Genomic DNA, 19,518 nt, shown 5'->3' on the forward strand with positions numbered 1-19,518 from the left:
TGTATATCCTCTAAAATGAAAAATTTGTTATGAGAGCTAATATTAACCTTTCACCGTTCAAATTATCTCTCATGAACGAGCAAAATTCAAATACTTCATTTTCAATTTAATTTAATCAACTTAATAATAAATATTATCAAGATAGTGTAAATAATTGTGTATGTAATTAGCCTTACCTTTCTTTCAAAAATATTTCAATTTTTAAATATCAAAGAAAAAAGAAACAAAAGATCAGATTATCTGAACATTCGAAGTAAGAAATAATTTGCGTATTTAAATGATCACTTAAATTATAGTATAATGTTGATTATCAATTCAAATTATTAATTAAAAATATTTTTACGCAATTGTAGATTCATATGCAGAAAACGCTTGTATGTTAGTAATATGGTATATTCCCCTAAGACAAATACATAGCGTGTACTCTCGAATCATTTCTAATTAGCTCTTTCCAGTCATTAGGCCTATGATGAACAATCTCGTCCTCCTCATCACGACGCAGCGTGACGCATCTTATATGAGCTATAAATTAAGAACAGCTTCGCCAATTGCGTATCTACATGCGTTATACTAAGTGTTCTATCAATTCGCGACGGAATGTATTACTTCGAACTAGAGAGAGCTAATAAAGAATATAATGAAGCAATGTTAAATGATGTCGCAGCCTTAAATGTAAATTATTCTGTTGATATTCTTATGGCATTACTGAAAAATTCATTTTAACAGAAGCTGTCACTATTTTTGGTACGAAATGCACAGTGATATCTCATGCGCCATTTATTTGAAATATAATAAAATTCGTGTTGTGACGCTGCGCTGTCGTAATGCATATAGTTGCTGCGGAATATTCGTTAATATAATGCACGAGATAATTCTTTGTCATCTAATGAATCTACGATTAATCACTTCAACGACCTTCGCTTTACGCGTACTCACCGATCTTTTATGCCGTGCATAAATTTACCGCTATAATAAGAAAAAAAAAGAAACAACGCAGTGTATGTCAGGCTTGAGCGCAGAATCGTACCGCTCATTATGAAACAACTATAAGCGATCGCGAAGAAGCGCGCAAGAAGATTCAGTGAGGAGACGCATCATCCGCTCGTTTTTCGCAGTGAAAATGGCAGAGGAAGGTGCGGGTGGATCGGGAAACGGAAGTAGCGGTGAGACGAGCCGTCTGCAGCTTCTACAGGAGATGCGACAGCAGAATTTTGACACCATACGATTTGCATCGTACCGCACCGCCTGCAAGCTGAGATTTATACAGAAGAAAGTGCATCGTGAGTATGCTCATTTTAACATTACTTGTGTACAGATTTTTTAGAAGTAAAACACACTATCCATGAAAAAATAAAAAATTGAATAATACTGATTATTACTATATTAATGTAGTATTAATACAAAAATTAATTATTACAACAATAATTTTATTATATTAGTTTAATTAATATAGAAATTAATAATAATTATAAAAAAATAGAAATTATAAATATGCTCTGGTTATTAAACTAAACAATTTATAAAAACTAAATCAGTGACCTTGTTAAAATACTCATAATCTCTACTTCTATCATGCCTTTATGATGATTAATATAGGGCAAAGATCTTTAAGTCACGACTAGGAGATTAACTAAGAAATGCTAATTTTCTCACATTTATATGACTACGCTAATGATAATTAACAGTATTTTGATGTCAGCATCGGAATTTAAAGAGAACGTGGCGCTCAGGCTTGCGTTAATTAATGTTGTATGAAGGTAAATGTCAAGGTATATACCTTTTTAATAACGCATGTATGATTTTATGCAGTACACAACGTTGATATATGGAACGTGATCGAAGCATTTCGAGAGAACGGTCTGAACACGCTGGAACCATCGAGCACCTTAGGAGTATCCAGACTCGAAACACTACTGTCTTCCCTGTTTCATGCGCTGAACAAGAGAGTACCAGTATCGCAGCAGTCCAAAGTTGACGCTACTACGGCATTGTTGATGAACTGGCTGCTGGCTGCTTATACCAGCGGGTACGTTTGATAAGATAAATAATGTCGTTTTTTAAATGATTATGCACATTAGAGACTTTTCTGAATTTTAACATTTTTCAGTTTCTATTTTCAGCTATTGATAATAATGTTTGTGACACAGATATAGTGATAATTAGAACCTGACTGAAACTTAATTATGACTGAAAATTAATTATTTCAATAATTAAATTATGGTTAAATTAAATTTATGAAGAAGAAGTACTTACATTCTTTGTTCCAAAATTGATAAAACCGAAATTTCAGTTTTCGTTTTCGGTCAAAATTTAATTATTGTTTTAATAAATTATGATATTTAAGAAGAAAAAGTATATATATGAGCAATAAATATATGGGCATATTTATGACCTTTATAGGATGCTTATTTTTTAATTTTGGTTTCGGTTTCGGTTGAAATTGACATATAGCCGAGTGTTTCAGCAAAAAGTTTCGCTCGAACTCTAATGACATATAATAAATCAGGGGAGGTCGAAAAATATTAATCTATCTGCTTTTTTAATCATTTATTTCCAATATTGCTTCTATAGTGATTTATTACGTGGGTACGTGACGCCGTAAAACGCACATAATAAATCACTTGAAAGTACATGATTAAAAAAATAGATGATTATATATTTATATATGTAGGTTTTTTTATTTGATACGATTATCACCCAATTAAACTGTGTGATTTTCTTACAGAGAGAACAATAAAATATCCGTGTTCTCAGTGAAGGTAGCTCTGGCAACATTATGCGCGGGAAAGCTCATGGATAAATTTCGATGTAAGTAGTTTCTTCATTCTCTTACAAAGGAATTGTTAGAACTGTCTCTCATTGATTTTCAGCTTTGTTGTAGAGCATAAAAAAATATTAAACATCCATATTTTCATTATCTGTTTATGTGAAGGTTTAGGGATCGAAACAATTCCTTGTGAGTGAGAGTGAATTAAAAAATTTACCATTTTCGAAAAACGTAAAAAACTACATCATTATTGAGAATATAAAATACTATAAAACTTTTATATAAAAACATTTTTTTTATCTCTTTTGAAAATATTCATTGAAAATGAAAAAAATCCGTTACTTTTGAATTGTTTCAACTTCTAAACCTTGAATATACAAATAATAAACAAATAAAAAAATAAATAATATTTTTTGATGCTCTACAATATCCAAATCATTAAAATTGGTGAAGGACAATTCATTTGTTGATCCATAAAGCTAAGTTCATTAACGACGTTTATTCTATAAATAGATATATACTCACAAATATCTGATAGCAATGGACATATGATACACTGGAGGTTCGCCGATTATCTGAAAGAAGTTCTAGCTTTAACCGCGGCAGTCTACGAATCCCCGTCATTTGGATATTCCGATGGTCTTGCTAACTCCATTTTTCCTGCGGTACGCATTATACGTATATGTGCAGCTGCTCTAATACATTGCTAGACTAAACAGATAATGCTTTATATATGGCAGAACTCTAAAGTCACCGTAAACGACTTCTTGGATACGCTTATGTCAGATCCTGGACCACACTGCTTAATTTGGTTGCCGTTGTATCACAGAATGGCGACCGTAGAAACAGGTAGTTGCGCGAGAAATTAGCGACTAACAATAAAATCGATCGGTGGATGAGATTTTGCGTCATTCTTCTTGTTTGCAGTTGCTCATCCTATTATGTGCGACGCTTGTCACAAAGAAAACTTCACTGGGTTCCGCTACAGATGTCAAAAGTGCCATTCGTATCAGTTATGTCAAGACTGTTTCTGGCGTGGTAAAGTTTCAGGAACGCACAATAATGATCATGAAACGAGGGAGTATAGCAGCTTTGTACGTATTTCCGTTATTTATATGTTTCGAAACATTTCTTGCATTATTCAATTTTCAATGATGAATTTTTGTTGATAGAAATCACCAAGCAAACAGATTGGTCACTCTCTGCGAAAGAGTTTCAGATGTGTTCCTGAGAAGGGAAAGAACAGTCTACCACGATTCCCGGAACAACCTGAGAAAACGCTAGATCTGTCGCACATAGTGTTAGTATCTTTATCATTTCGTATAACATTACAATCGCTCATTATATCTCAGAATTATTTTACAATCTAAATAAATTCATTACGTTCCAGCCCACCGTCACCTTTACCATCTCACAACGGTTTTCCAGATCCAGGGTTTATGGCCCCCTTTGATTCAGGATCGGTGGATAGTCGTTCGACTCTGAGAAGGTAAGCTCGAACGAAATTCTAATTTATGCACAATTTATTTGCCTTTGCCATTTGCGCACAGACGCCATGCTTTACTTATTCCTTTTGTATATCGTCCAGTATGGACAGTTCAAGACTGGACGATGAACATAAATTAATAGCACGATATGCACAAAGGTTGGCACAAGAAGCTAGGACTGTGGTAAGTCCATTAAAATTTACATACATTTTACGCTTACTATTTACATCACGCGTTATAATTTGCTTAATGTTAAAAGCGCGAATGCTCTTGCTACTATCTTAATCCGTTAAATTTGCAAAAGCCGTGAAAGCCAATTAAATTGTTCTGTTTTCTATTATCGTGGCCATTCTCTGGCACTAATATTAATTTTATAACTGCCTCGTTTTAACAGCCTCGTACCGCGTCCAGAATGTCCCAGGCAGATCAAGCAGTAAGTAAACATTATTTAGATTACCAGTAAAAATTTACATTGCGGATCGTTTCATTCGCGACAATATTTCTGATTATAGGGTCGTGCACCGTCGGACGTAAATCTGGCATCGTTAGATGCATCGCGGGCGCAACGTGAACTTATATCGCAATTGGAAGCGAAGAACAAGGAGATAATGCGCGAGATAGCAAGGTTAAGGTATACCTGTGTCGTTTATATTCCTTTATATCAAACCTAAACCTCGATTTCATCCTGTTAACCCATCCTAGGGTCACGCATGTTCAGAATGTTCTGTTTCGCTTTGTGTTACCTTGGTTGCATAGCCTGCACAACGGAACAGAGAGAAACGATACATATTTATATATTACCATTAATATCCATTTCTATCAATATAGATTAACTTTGATCTCGGTTTAATTTAATTTTATCTTTTTCTGATTTTTAGAACTAGAAGATAAAAGATAAAGTATAAACCAAAATTGAAGATAATCTATTAATCTCTTTGATAGAAATGAACATAACAGTAAAATTCACGTTTAAATGAATTCATTAACATCGAGTATTCTTGATCTCTTTCAAATTGACTTATATATTCATTGGATTGAATTCATATATTAATACATTCATATACTACATTAATCACACATCACAACGCTTATAAAGTAAATGATTGGAAGTGGAATATTATTATATTTTAATAATTGAAATATGTGTGACATTCCACTTCCTTGTGCTAAATCGTATTTAACAATTTCTCAAGAAATTGTTTATTCTCGCTACAGAAGGCAACAAGAGATAGAAGCCGCGGGTTTAGAAAATCCGGCACTAATGTCAGAATTGCGAGCTTTGAGGCAGCGAAAGGACGAACTAGAAACGCATCTAGCGACCTTGCAAGATTCCAGAAGACAATTAATGGTGCAGCTGGAAGGTTTAATGAAAATGCTAAAGGTACTTTCACGAACATTTTACAAAACTGCTTCTTTAAACGGTAAAAGTTAAATGGGTTCCAATTCTCTGTCTTTAAAGATGAAACTAGAAGGTGAACTGATGAAGTGTGGAAGTTTAAAAAAGAGGGATGCTATAGTTTCGCGTAAACAAGAACGTAATTAGTAACACAATGTTATCTACCTCGATAGAATCATCAGGCATCTCCACGATCAACACCAAACAGTTCGCCACGAAGTACGAAGTCACCGCCTTTGCCACCTGGTGCAATACCGAGCAGCAGATCAGCACCACCGACTCCGGGCGGGCCTTTGTCTACACCTCAACAACAACAGCAGCAACAGCAACAGCAGCAACATCAGCAAATACAGCAGCAGCAAATGTCGCAACAAATGTCTCAGAGCTATCAAAATCCCATACCGACAACAACAGTGGCTAACGTGCAAGGCAACGCTATGCTCGGCACGATACAGAACCCCATTCCAGATAGCTTGTCGTGTGTTGGCGGCGATGTAAGGTAGGCAAGCATGCACAAAGAGAGAATATATAAACGAAAGGACCTTCTACAGCGCGAAAAGAGCGAAGCAAAGACAGAAAATTATAAACAAAATATGCGTGATACATAATTGTACACGTAATTTATATAATATATATAGAATAATATATTACATAGAGCAATTTGTTCACTTAGACATTTCAAGCGAACTTTAGAAATCTATGTACATTCCATGTACATAAAATACATTCTAATAATATAGGTATATATTTAGATTGCAATTAAATAAACATTAATTATATATCAATCAATATTCGCAATAAAATATCAAAAAATTAAAAATAGTAATTTTATGTCACACGTCACATTGAATTTAATCAAATTACTAATTAATATTGATTGAATAATTGACTTGTATTGTAAATCAACTTTGAAAAACGCTCAAAAAGCAGGTTCATCACTTATTAGACAAAATACCTGTATCATGTGTTCATTAAAAAATTAATTTCTCCTGTCAACATTATTGTAGCAATTGGCATAGAGATATTATTGCACAGTATACGGATTACTTCACAATTAGCTAAAGAAGTCCTAAATTCTCCTGCATGCGAATATGAGCGATTTCTAATTAAGCTAGTATTAAGAACAATGTGGTACTAGCGCGAAATAAGTGAAAGTACCTCATAAAATGTTAAATCGTCAGATTTATATCTTATAAATATATATAGTAGATATATTTGTATCCCATGTCATGTCGCTTTTAACCCTGTTTGAATAATTTCTTTTAAGTTTTATTAGGTTCGAGATGTAAGTTTCTTATATATGAATATCCTCTTTTAGTTTGCTATCATTATTAGTCATCTTAAATGTATCATTTTTATGTACAGTACAAAAGCAATTATCCTGTAAGGAAAGTATTGATGCGTTGGATGTAAAATTGACGCGTATAAGTTACCCATCCGATCCTTTTTTTCTGCTCTAAGCTTGTGTGCAAAAACACCATCCACCTTTAAAACATTATTATTTCGTATTTATTATGCAAGCGCTGCGATATGTAAATATTATCGTCCTGCAAGTATTGTACCAGTCAAACGCGGCAAATACCTTAATAGATCGGAAACGAAGCATTTGCGATGCGTTCACAACTTTGCCATATTGATATATTTTTGTTAGATTACAGTATATTAGATACCAATAAATATCGTAGCTTTCTGAAATCGTGCATGTGTATATTGTTATAATCGATGAGTTGCTAATTTTAATTTAAAACTTTGTAGACGCTTATATGCCTTGGTCGCGAGTAACTATAGCGAACTGTATGTGTAAAAATTACGTTAAGCAAATTGAATAATGCTTGTGCAATAAAAATTGCATGCTGCAATTTTTGTTTAAACAACTTTTATTTGGAAATTGCTTCGCGCCAAGAAAATAGAGATTTTCGATGTCAGGTCTGCGTTCAGGACAAACAGCTTACCAGGGAGCGGTTCCAGCAGTGCCAATAATAGTTTGGGCCGATCCTTAAGAAACGACTTACTGGTAGCTGCCGACAGCGTTACTAATGCCATGTCAACGCTTGTGAGGGAATTAAATTCAGGTATGTTGAATAATAATGCGCTATAAAATCAATTAGTATCAATAATAACAATTGATAAATTGGACGTGGATGTATTGAAAAAGCAGAAATTGACTTTAAAAAATATTCTTCAATTGAGAATATATTTGAATGTGTTAGAAAAATAATTGGAATGAAAAAATATATACATGTTATAATTGAATAATACATAAGATATTTTAGAATTTCTAAAATTATTATCAAATGTAATGCTGACGAAAATTCGCTTGACAAAGCTACGTCCAATTCTGCTTATAGTTTTAAATAGTATAATTACACGATACCGCTGAGCATATTTTTCGTGATATAGTACGTTATACTCAATACATAGTTGGTACATGAATTTCGCAGAATATAGGTATTACTATCACACAAACAGAATTGAAGGTAATTTTTAAAAGGCAATATAGCGCCTCGTCGTGAGTTGTACAGATCAATTTGATATTGCAAGCTTTTAGCTACGAAGTATGTTAGCATCTCTATCGCCGTTTTTTAGCTGATGGCATGTTAGTAATACGGATTACGATTTTATTATCAGTGGTGCCATAAATATGTCAAATTGTTGATTGTCTCGAAGGCGAGGTGAGCAATAGATAAACTGATCTGCATTTACTATATTATCGTAGCATTTTATAACAAAATCATGTTATTAATATATTACACTGTTTCATTACTATTGCAACTATTTTTGCTCCTGCTACATGTACCATTATTCTCACTATCACTACACTATATACACAGATGTATATATATTAATTAGTTGCGTGTTTCATGCCATTTTATGAGAAATTTCTTCTTCATCTTCATTCTAAACGTATAAAATAATAAAACAGATATATTTTCAATTTTTCTAAATGGTATGTTAATTTCTCGCACATCATACGTATATGTATCATACGTATATAGTACTGTGTACTAACATTTATCTCTGAAATATTTTCAATCATCGCATTTGAGTTGAATGTACAGGCATGCCATGTCGCATTTATTTATATTCGAATTCTCATATTATCAAAGGATCATATAGCATGAAAAAGATGCGACTCTTCATCTGTTTTTAGTCTTGATATTCATAGTCGATTTGTAAATTAATTTATACAAATGCTATCTATACATGAGATATATTTCATTGGATATACTTGAATTGAACTTGAATGCATCTTTATGTATATACGTTTATATCTGGAAAATCGCGTAAGTATAATAATATATTTGTTGCAGGAAAGTAAATAATGATTGGATCGATGTGAATCCTATCAATCCAATCAAATAAAATATTGAGATAAGTGATTCTAATATCACAATATTTTACATTATATATAATTTTTATGCAAATTTTTAATAATATAATGATTATATACGAAAATATAGCTCTTTCAAGCCAGAACATATAAATATCGAAATATACATACGATTCCTTATTAAAAATTATTACACTTTCTTCCAGCAGTTACGTCATTTTAATGAGATACAAAATATTTTTTCTTACTTAAATTTGATTAAAAACTATTAATAGAGAATTTCGTCATTTACTTGCACATTTAAACTTCAATTTTAATCATATTTAAAATATTATTTTTTTAAAAAGTTTTTAACGATTGTAAATTTCATTTTATATTTCAATATCTTATGATCAAGAGAAAGTGCAATAACCTTGGGATACTGTGTATATTTTCTTTATACAGTTTATTTCTAAAACGTTCGACAACTTAACATTTTACTGAACAAAGTAATGAGAAAAGTTTATATAAGTGAAGGCCACAAATTGTCGTCTCCAAATAACCGTATGCATACCTTCCTCATTACTTCTGTCAGTGAGTGTAAATGCTAAAATTAGTCTGAACGGTTGGAAAATAGTCTGTATATTTGCCTGTTGCCGTTTCTACGATTTCATTTATTTTCTTTCTAGAATAGAGTTAGTTAATATTAGCCTAGTGGAATAGCACACGGACTACATTACATGCAAGATCACAGATGACAACAACAATCTAATTCGCAATTCCAAGAAATTCCAAATACACATTAATGTTAAGAAAAGTTCGAGATTCGGATTATTTATTAAACTAATGAACTCATAATTTGATATAAGTGTAAAACAAAAAATTAGAAATTCAAAATTACCTAAGTTTAAGAAAGCTGTACACTATAAAAAGATAATTAAAAGTAGAGACGATAATAGAAACTATAAAAAAATATTTCTATATGGATAAGGACATATACAGTCTGTTTAACAAGAGCCTGATCGACTGTTCATTACATCAGAAAGTCGAATAATTAAGTGAAATCCTTGGAATCTAAATGGACTATAAATATCACGAGAATCAACTACGAAATACATAATAAGTCAAAATATAAGTAAGTGATTCAAGCAGTTTGAAGAAACAAAAACTGTCAATTATGATCTATTGGAACATACGAAAAAGGATGAATAGACATAATTTCTATCAACCTTCGAGATTGAAGGAAAAAAATATTGATATTCTTGATGAAAGCATTTGAATTTCTTTATTTGTATTCCTTTACGTGCAAATAATTAAAAAAAAAATCTATCGACTCAGTTTAGTCCCATGTTCTAATTAATAGACTTCTCCAACGAATTATTATAGCCAGTAAAAATAGGACTGCTTCAAAACAAGGATTTAACACTTTATCTCCTTGGATATTTTGGATGATCGAAACATCGAAGTCGTTTTTGCATCTGATGGAAAGAAGAAAATAACATCGAAATATTAAATGAAAGTGGCCAAAATGAATTCGATTGAGAAAATAACGTGTGAAAATAAAATTAAAGCTTCGTGAAAAAAGATATAAACGATGAAACAATTAATTGGATAAGTTCATTTGATATGTAGATCTTTACCTTGAGAATATAATGTGTCAAGTAAAAAGAATGCAGGAGATTCCAATTATCAACAACGACTAAACAACTTAAAATATTATAAAAACGTAATTAATTAAATAATATATATGTAATTTTTTTCATTTTATTATAAAAAGCAATTTTTTAATTATATCACGCTCTTATTATACAAACTGTATGTATACCTTCTTAATTGAATTTGATCGCGATGAATAGACATTCCATTATACTATATACAATATACAAATGACACTTTAGACGTGTTGTGGAATGTGTGTGATGCACCCCCCGTGAATGTGTCCTGGTGGCTTGCAGACTCAGACCAGGAGGACCATTCTCACAACTCGGGACTAATGAACATCAGAAAACCGTTAGGTAAGTATTTCTACATCGACTTTCATTAATTTTACTTCCGTTTGCACTTTAGATCTTCGCAATGTTGCTCTTCTAATTGAAGCAATCCTTAAATTTTTCAAGCGCTAATCTACGAGTTTCATATTAATATTTCGGTTTAATTTTTTCTTTGGTACTTTCAACATTAATTTTGCAAAAATCAAACTGTACATATTTGTACATACAATATATATATATACTCGTATCATATTTAATAATATATCTCTACATTTCTTTCATCTTCATAAGCATCACGCACACAACTACGATGTATACTTCTGACGATAATATTAAGATAAGTTATCCTACGGATTTTTGTCGTATATCTTCATAAATGATTATTCTTATTCGTCTATAGTTATAAGTCTATATATGTTCAAATACCAGATAATATACTACATAAACCTTCGAAGTTGAGAGATCTACTTGGGAAGACAATGAGAAAGAGAAATGGAATTAAATTCAGCGAATATAGATATGCTACTTTATCTTTTATCGTTTGAGCTGAAAGTAACAAATATAATAATCTCAGTATTTTTGTGCGACTGAATTTTGAAACTAGTCGCGTCTACTTATAGACTTTGAAGCTGGCGAGGATGGCGATGATAGTAGCGGCGGTGGAAATTCCTGGCGAGAGGAACTGCAACGACGTTATCAGCAAGAGAATGACTTTTTGGCAGAATTGAGATCTCGTAACAGCATACCGCAAACACCGTCCGCTACGTTGTCCAGCGAACAGGAGCAGGAGAGAGGCGAGAGAGAAGAGGCGGACGGTGAGAAAGAAGATGAAGATGAAGCCAATTGGGCGGAAGCGGTGAAGAGATGGGTCAATCGATAAACTGATCCAACAAGAAATATTACAGATGTTAGGAGAAAATACGAGTTAAGGAATACAGTGAAGAAAAGTGAGCGATTGAATACACATACATACACATACACACTGTGGACTAATACTTTGACATTAGTATACAATATAATCTTAGGGAGAATTGGATGTTGTGCGATTTTTCGAAAATCTATGCATTTTGTAAGGCGGTACTTGTAGTCGAAAGACGATGCAAAAATCGACGAACGAATTATACGAAAGTCATGAAGATTTTCATGTATACGAAACCAAGTACCAACCGTTATTCATTTTTAGAATGGCATTTGTATCGCGAGCATACAATGATTTTGCTACTCTGTTTATTTGCAATTTGTAATAAGACTCAGAGTTTGTTAAATATACACACTTATACATATACATACATATATATATATATATATATATATATATATATATATATATATACACAGCTATATAAATATGAAAATAAGCATTTGCGTTTTATTATATTTTTTATTTATTGTTATTAGTATTTGTAATTACTATTAAGTGAATTAAATGCAATACACAAGAGTACTGTATGTATCTTGTAATTTTATCGCTTTAAAACTAGTTTAATTTTAAGGAAGCATATATTTGTACATACTTAAAACAATAATTGGTAACTGATGATATGATTTTATTATCTCGCAATATTACTATTTCACAGACGTTTATATTATATTATACAAAAAATTTTGCACAAGTTATCATATTGACCAAACCTGAAATACTTAATTGTAACAATAAGAGGCGATTGCAATTAAATCAATTTTTTAATATATTACAAGTTTAGCGGAAACTTGATTTGGAGAGTGTGTTTTGTACATTCATACCGGCGCTTGACGTACAATAACGCTATTAAATAAAAAACGTAATAATATATAAACGAGTATAAAAATATTGATGCATTAGATAACGCTTCGAATGACAATTTGAATTCGTTCACATTTACAATTGCAGAATACGAAAAAGTAGAAAAACGAAACTAGTCTTACGTACAAAGTACTCGTTTTTCAGTTCCTAGAATATAAGAGAGTATTCCGATTAAATGCAATTGTTAAAACGTGACTGCTACTGATAAGAACCAATGCGTTTTGTAACACTTAATGACATGCCCTGTCTGCGAGATATCCTGTGTATATATACATATGTGACGTCAGAATTTTTTTTGTCTATCTCTTTACGTATGAAAATGATGTAGCGCCTATGAAAACTGAATAAAAGTTTATAGACATATATCAAAATGGTCATCTTAATCCCTTGAGAAGTGAATAATTCGTCATTTTAAAAGCTCACTCTATATTTTTCATAGTTTACATTGTTTTATATTCTGGATATATTTTTGGCACATAATAAATTAAACGTTAATTAATGAAAATACATGTGGAACTTAATTGGGTAGAATTACAAGTGCACTATTGAGAATCTTATGTAGGTTTTGCTTGAGGTAGATGACTACAGATGCAAATGGACACAAAATATATATATATATATATATATATAATAATATATATATAATACTCTGTATTAAAAATAGTTCTTAGATTAATAAATAAATACATATCTTGTTACAACGTATTGACATCTACAATCATTAATGTAAAGAAGATATAAACAATTTTTTAATATTACACATTTAGCGTTACTTTCGAAAAAGCGGAACTCGTGTAATATCTCCATTACTATTATTGATAGAAGATTCAAAATATATTAATTGAAATATCACATCTACCATATAAATTGTCTGTAGAAAAATAATACAGTTAATTGTTGCAATAAATTAGTAAAGCTTTATTATTTATATTTGCCGCCACTATTCTGGAACCTCCCTCTTTAAATTAAAATTCTGTTTTTCTCACCATATGTCCATACAATGTTACAGAGTAAGAAAACAAATGAAAAACGCAAGGATATTTTTACTTAATACATATCATCAGGTGCAAAATCAATTGTGTAGTGGGATTATAGATAAAAAAAGAATAAAAATTGAGGAAAAGATTCCATTATAAAGAAATATAGCTCAAGAAATATAATTTCAGTAGAATTCTATTTTCTGTTTCTAAAAAATGCAGCAACATAAAAACTGTAGTATAAATAAATTTAATACTAAATTACTTTTTGTACAAACGCTTAATTCATAATATCACGAAAGATTTTTTAGTTTTTTTTTCAATGAAGTTTTAACATTTGATTGTGAACTTATCCCTGCGATATTTTTAATATTGTCCTTATTCACATCATTTGTCTTCTTGCTATTGTTACCTGATTGCAAACCTAGTCTTGCTTTTTTTGTAACAGTTGGACATTCGTCGAGTGTAGAATTAAGTATAGAGTTTTCCTGGCTTGTTTCAATGATTTCAATTTCTGCCTCTGAAGTCGATGAATTATTTTGACCTGCAGTTTCCTGTTTTATGTTTTTTTTGCTAAAGAATAAGAAATCGATTATATATGTAGGATGAACGAAGATGTTGTTTAAAATAATATAAACTTTCTCGATAACAAAATATCATCCTACATATATAAAACAATTTTACATGCAAAAATTTACATGCAAAAACTAGGAAGGATCAATAATGGCGGATAATGAATTAAAAATTATGCTTTAATTTAAAAAAAAATCTTATAATGAAAATATCTATTCATTATATTATGATATAGCATTATGAGATTTGGATATCATTTCTATTTTTCAAAATGCATTATAAACTAGAACACAATTATTTGTATTACAAAGTAAAATAAAATTTGCGTTAAGAGCAGCACTAATTTCCATTACAACAGATTTCAGGATTAATTTAATTACCTGGTTATAAATATTTACCGTTTGCATCGTAATAAAAGAATTGGAGCAACTTTGATTGTTAGAGCTGGAAATATAGTTTTGATCAGATGTAAGCAGTTTTTCTAGTTCATTAACTCGATGTTGTAGGGCTAGATTTTCACTTTCACATAATGCGAAACGCAAATCTCTGAAAACAGAAATAATATAGTAGAAAGATCATAATTATTATATTATATTATATTATTATTATATTATTATAAATATATTTTTTAAATATTTTTAATTTACATTATAAATAATATAAAGTAAAGATCACAACACTATCAGATTTAATTATTTTAGTATTAAAAATATAAGAATAGAAAGAAAAATATAAATATAATTTTAGATTACTTGTCTAAGGACTGCTGATGCCTTGTAAGTTGACTTTCAAGATTAGCTATTTTTTTCGTTTTCTTTAACATTATCCTGAAATTACAAGCGAATTGTGTAAGATATTAAAATTAATGTGTATGAAGACTAAGATATATGAAAACATACTTTTTCATCGTAAAAATATAATTAATCAAAGTATTATGATCAGTTGTTTTTCCAATCATTCCCTGTACATCCTCAAGTGTACTCGTTGACAGTGTTTTATACATGCTACAAACAGGTACAATAAAGATCAGTTCATCAATGTGCTGCCAATAATTAAATTAGGCAAGATGATTGACATAGACAAACATACTTTTGGAATTGTTCCACTTCTCTTTCTTTCTGAGATAGCTTCCTTTTGAGAATATCACACTCTTGATAGTTCTGCTGAAAAGAATTTATTTTTTCTTTTAAAGCATAGATGGTCGAGTTTTTCTGCCTCATTTCGCTTTCCACTTTTCGCACTTCCTGTCTAAGGCCAGCATTCTGTTTTTCCAGAACTATATTTTTCGAAGTGTAATACTTGATATTCTTTTCATTCAGTAAAATTTGAAACTGCAGACTGTCTATCCTCCCTTGCAGAGTTGAATTATCCACATTATCTGCTATGCTCTCGGTATTTGAAACTGTAAAATGAGCCTTATGGATTTTCTCTACTGTCACTCTATTACGACATTGCGGACAGGTCTTTGACCTATGGAACAAATACATATAAAATTAGTTAATATCTAATCGAGTTTCTTTTACAAAATGAAATCTCAAAATAAAGAACTTCTTTTATGTCCATTATCTTGCAGCCTACTTTTACATTTAAAATGAAACGAGATTTTCGTTTCATTGCTAAGAAGAGGAAGACGAAAAGCACGATCGAAACTAATGTTATTACGATACGTATCCCTCGCATGGAAACATAACCAATAAATCATGTTTACCTTTCAAGCCACTGTAACAGGCAACGGTGATGAAATACATGTCCGCAATGAGTGAAAAAGATGTCATCGGATGATGAGACAAATTGGTCTTGACAGATTACGCAAAGGATTTTCATTCTAATGAAAGTGAAAGCACAGCGACAGTGACAGCAACTTATTCGTCTCCAATGGAATCCAGCGTGCTCATAGCGCTCGTACTTCGTACTGCTCGCGCATGATCTGATCGTGAAAGTAGAACAGCTGGTGGACTTCAGTTTGCTTCAGCTTCGGCCTCGGGTCTTGTTGCTACAGTGCTTGCAATCCATCATAATTTAATTGTAAATTTGCGAAATTTTTCGCCTCGAAATCACAGAATGCGAATATCCCTCGATAGAAATTTTAGTCGGTGTTGAATATATATTAAAATGTAATGCATTGCAGCAAGATTTCTGATCGCATTTGCGATAGTAAACATGCGTAAAATAAAAAAGAATAAAACATAAATAATAAATAAATAAATAATTATAATACGGGTTCTCTCTTTCTCTTATATTCAAATTAAACGCAATGTACAAGTCACAATTTGTCAGTTTGGATGATAAGCCATGTGATACGAAATGCTTATTGTGTGATTGCATATTTGTTCTTCCGACGAATGAGACAGACCTTCTTACACACTTGTTTAAAGTGCACCGCCTTGTTATAGCTGATGTTTGGAAAATAGCTAATTTAAGAAGGTAGGATAATATCATTTTATATCTTGTTGCCTTCATTATGTTTATATTCTTTGTAATGAAGTATAATAATATTGATAATTTCAGTTATGTACATTACTGGAGCACAAAGTTTAAAGAAGCACCATTGATGACTTATTGTAGTACACTGTTAATGGATTGCACACCGGATGGGCAGCCAAGTAAAAATGAGCATTACTTTCTGCTTTCTGACTGTTTGTCGGAGGACAAGACTTTGAGAGATGAGATACATCGAGCTAAACTAGTATGTATATCAATGTAAAATCAATAAAGTTATATGTAATTTATAATAATCTTTATAATAATCGATTCTGATAATTTTATGTAATAATGTAATTTTTCTTATAATCGTTTGTAATTATATTTATAATTATTATGTTAAGGAATGGACATTGGCGCAACAAGAAGCTGAGCGTGCAGATATCACTTTTAAGCGCGGCTGTATATTTTGCCGTACTGAAATCTGTGGATCACGTGCTGTGTACATAAAACATTTGTATCAGAAGCACAATCTTTATCTTGGCAAGCCAGAAAACTTAGTATTCGTGGATGAGCTTCTAGACAAAATCCAAAACAATATTGAAAGGTATTACATTAAAAAACTGATATACATATATGTCTGAATTTTACATTCTACTTAGTATTCTACATGTATTCAGTACAATGCGATATACATGTATGTAATAAGAATTTTTGTACGAAATTATATAATTATCTCTGTCGATCGTTTCAGTTTAATATGCATTTATTGTGAGGGAACATTTAAGGATCGTATGGTACTGAAAGAACATATGCGAAAAAAATTTCACAAAAGTATAAATCCTCATAATAAAGCGTATGATAAATTTTATATAAACAATTATTTAGAGCCAGAAAAGACTTGGGAACGAAAACAGGTAATGTGCGATTTGAGATAAGAAATATTTAATTTATTAATATAATTTTCAGAATATAATTCAGAAATATAATTTTTTATTTCTACAGGCTAATTTAAAAACAAAACCCGACATAGGAGGTGGCAGTGAAAACGAGGATGAAGAAAGTTCGTGGTCTGATTGGAATGATGAATCTGTCACAATCACGTGTCTATTTTGTAATTATAGCAACAATGAATTTACTTGTATCCTGAGGCATATGAAAGAGGCTCATAGTTTTGATTTTGAAGAAACTGTCAAAGATCTGACCTTTTACCAGAAAGTAAAGAATTGTCGTGCAATTATTAATTTTGTATTTTTAACAATATGTATTTCCCCTTTTCTATAACATATTGTCAAATTATAGGTAAAAGTAGTCAATTACATAAAAAGACAAATTCAATTACAACGATGTATCTTCTGCGAAACAAAATCGGACAATGTCTTGGAACACATGAAGAATCAACAACATTGTAAAATTGCCACACAAAAAGTTTGGGATCAACCAGAGTAAATATGATTGTAATTATATGTATATAATTTACATAAAAAAATAAGAAATTACGTTAAGTGTTTTATTATTTATTCCAGATATTATTTTCCTATGTCTGAAAATGATTCATTTTTGTACAATCTTGATGCAACTAGTAACAGCGATGAAGAAAGTGATGTTGAAAATCTTACTGAAGCAATGTAAGTAATATTGAAAAGAAAGATATATCAATTAAATTACAAATAATGCATTAACAATTTTCAGGTGTAATTTATAAATGATTTTCTGTGAATAGAAGCTAAATTTATCCAAACTGATTTTATTCGAAATTCTATCAATAAATTTTTTGTTGACTCATTTTGTGAAATATAAATATTACATCCTTATATATTATATAAGATCTTGTACATTTGTGGTTATTATCTAATAAATTTACCTATATTGCTTTTTATATATACATTTTCTTACTTGTATCAAAGATGACATAATGCTATAACTACAATATATTTTACAAAATATGTTTATCAGATTGTAATAACATTTACTTATTAACATTTTTTAAATGTATTAAAAATATCAAGATACATCTTTTACATTATTTTTTTACTCTAGAGAAAAGTTTCTTACCACGTACTTTAGAAACTTTGCTAGTTCCCGGACCTTCATCTGTTAAACATTTCTCGTGTAAAGCTTTATGTAATAATTCAGCATCATTTTTATTTCCAAGTATTTCTTTTAGTTCTTCCTATTTATAGAAAAATTGTTAATTTTTAATATTTTTACTTACAAATTGTAAGAAAAAAATATTATGAAGAATTTAAGTTTCTTAATTGTGTTTTTTTTACGTACTTGTGATAGCTTCATAAGATGATCTAATGATTTCCCTTTATTTAATAGAACACGCAAATTTTTTGAATGTACACCTGGTAATTTACCTATAAAATCTTGAATATGAGGATTATATTTTTCTACCAATATTTGCTTATTTTCTGTATCTTCATCTGCTCCGATTTTAGCAGCTACATTTGAATCGGGCTGATCTCGTCCTTGCTACAAACATATAATTTTAGTATCTGTAATATAATTATTTATATGACATATATAAAATCATTTTACTTTCTCTCTCTCTCTCTTCTCTCTCTCTCTCTCTCTCTCTCTCTCTCTCTCTCTCTCTCTCTCTTACTTACTACTTACTTACTTACTTACTTACTTACTTACTTACTTACTTACTTACTTACTTACTTACTTACTTACTTACTTACTTACTTACTTACTTACTTCTTCTTCTTCTTCTTCTCTCTCTCTCTCTCTCTCTCTCTCTCTCTCTCTCTCTCTCTCTCCTCCTCTCTCTCTCTCTCTCTCTCTCTCTCTCTCTCTCTCTCTCT

The 19,518-nt window shown here is 30.9% G+C and overlaps 4 protein-coding genes across 4 annotated transcripts in view; 2 read left to right on the top strand and 2 right to left on the bottom strand.

Annotated features, from left to right (window-relative positions):
- Positions 1-1,120: 1,120 nt before the first annotated feature.
- On the top strand, positions 1,121-11,831 carry LOC105625561 (dystrobrevin beta-like). Its single transcript, XM_012206884.1, has 16 exons — positions 1,121-1,280; positions 1,810-2,026; positions 2,726-2,808; positions 3,281-3,432; positions 3,508-3,616; positions 3,695-3,861; positions 3,940-4,067; positions 4,158-4,256; positions 4,356-4,437; positions 4,649-4,687; positions 4,767-4,885; positions 5,470-5,635; positions 5,824-6,149; positions 7,577-7,722; positions 10,859-10,975; positions 11,572-11,831. The coding sequence occupies exons 1-16, from the start codon at positions 1,121-1,123 to the stop codon at positions 11,829-11,831; spliced, it is 2,370 nt and encodes a 789-aa protein (XP_012062274.1).
- LOC105625560 (E3 ubiquitin-protein ligase TRAIP-like) lies at positions 4,959-16,108 on the bottom strand. The gene is made up of 7 exons (XM_012206882.1): positions 15,993-16,108; positions 15,374-15,754; positions 15,184-15,288; positions 15,037-15,111; positions 14,664-14,830; positions 14,124-14,282; positions 4,959-5,011 (listed from the first exon to the last, which is right to left on the bottom strand). The coding sequence occupies exons 1-7, from the start codon at positions 16,106-16,108 to the stop codon at positions 4,959-4,961; spliced, it is 1,056 nt and encodes a 351-aa protein (XP_012062272.1).
- A 430-nt stretch (positions 16,109-16,538) lies between these two features.
- Positions 16,539-18,585, top strand: LOC105625562 (zinc finger protein 277). Its single transcript, XM_012206885.1, has 8 exons — positions 16,539-16,708; positions 16,793-16,970; positions 17,110-17,312; positions 17,460-17,622; positions 17,711-17,923; positions 18,008-18,150; positions 18,232-18,333; positions 18,398-18,585. Exons 1-8 carry the CDS (start codon positions 16,539-16,541, stop codon positions 18,408-18,410), a joined length of 1,185 nt encoding a protein of 394 aa, XP_012062275.1. The 3' UTR covers positions 18,411-18,585.
- A 21-nt stretch (positions 18,586-18,606) lies between these two features.
- Positions 18,607-19,518, bottom strand: part of LOC105625745 (DNA repair endonuclease XPF) — a 7,075-nt gene continuing 6,163 nt past the window's right edge. The window contains 3 exon segments of the mRNA XM_012207066.1: positions 18,607-18,629; positions 18,761-18,874; positions 18,979-19,289. Of these exon segments, the coding sequence (XP_012062456.1) occupies positions 18,607-18,629; positions 18,761-18,874; positions 18,979-19,289 (448 nt within the window).

The sequence above is a fragment of the Atta cephalotes genome (genome assembly GCF_000143395.1).
Source record: "Atta cephalotes unplaced genomic scaffold scaffold00003, whole genome shotgun sequence".
Taxonomy (NCBI): domain Eukaryota; kingdom Metazoa; phylum Arthropoda; class Insecta; order Hymenoptera; family Formicidae; genus Atta; species Atta cephalotes.

What these genes read in the sequence shown, in the direction of transcription:
- LOC105625561 (XM_012206884.1), top strand. Translation starts at nt 1,121, where the DNA reads ATGGCAGAGGAAGGTGCGGGTGGATCGGGAAACGGAAGTAGCGGTGAG. An exon ending in GCTCATGGATAAATTTCGAT is followed by an intron (nt 2,809 to 3,280) that starts GTAAGTAGTTTC and finishes TTCTATAAATAG; the next exon opens with ATATATACTCACAAATATCT. An exon ending in GTTTAATGAAAATGCTAAAG is followed by an intron (nt 5,636 to 5,823) that starts GTACTTTCACGA and finishes CTACCTCGATAG; the next exon opens with AATCATCAGGCATCTCCACG.
- LOC105625560 (XM_012206882.1), bottom strand. Translation starts at nt 16,108, where the DNA reads ATGAAAATCCTTTGCGTAATCTGTCAAGACCAATTTGTCTCATCATCC. An exon ending in TATATTTTTACGATGAAAAA is followed by an intron (nt 15,112 to 15,183) that starts GTATGTTTTCAT and finishes TTGTAATTTCAG; the next exon opens with GATAATGTTAAAGAAAACGA. An exon ending in GGTAAATATTTATAACCAGG is followed by an intron (nt 14,283 to 14,663) that starts TAATTAAATTAA and finishes TATTCTTTAGCA; the next exon opens with AAAAAAACATAAAACAGGAA.
- LOC105625562 (XM_012206885.1), top strand. Translation starts at nt 16,539, where the DNA reads ATGTACAAGTCACAATTTGTCAGTTTGGATGATAAGCCATGTGATACG. An exon ending in AAAATAGCTAATTTAAGAAG is followed by an intron (nt 16,709 to 16,792) that starts GTAGGATAATAT and finishes TGATAATTTCAG; the next exon opens with TTATGTACATTACTGGAGCA. An exon ending in AAAGTTTGGGATCAACCAGA is followed by an intron (nt 18,151 to 18,231) that starts GTAAATATGATT and finishes TATTTATTCCAG; the next exon opens with ATATTATTTTCCTATGTCTG.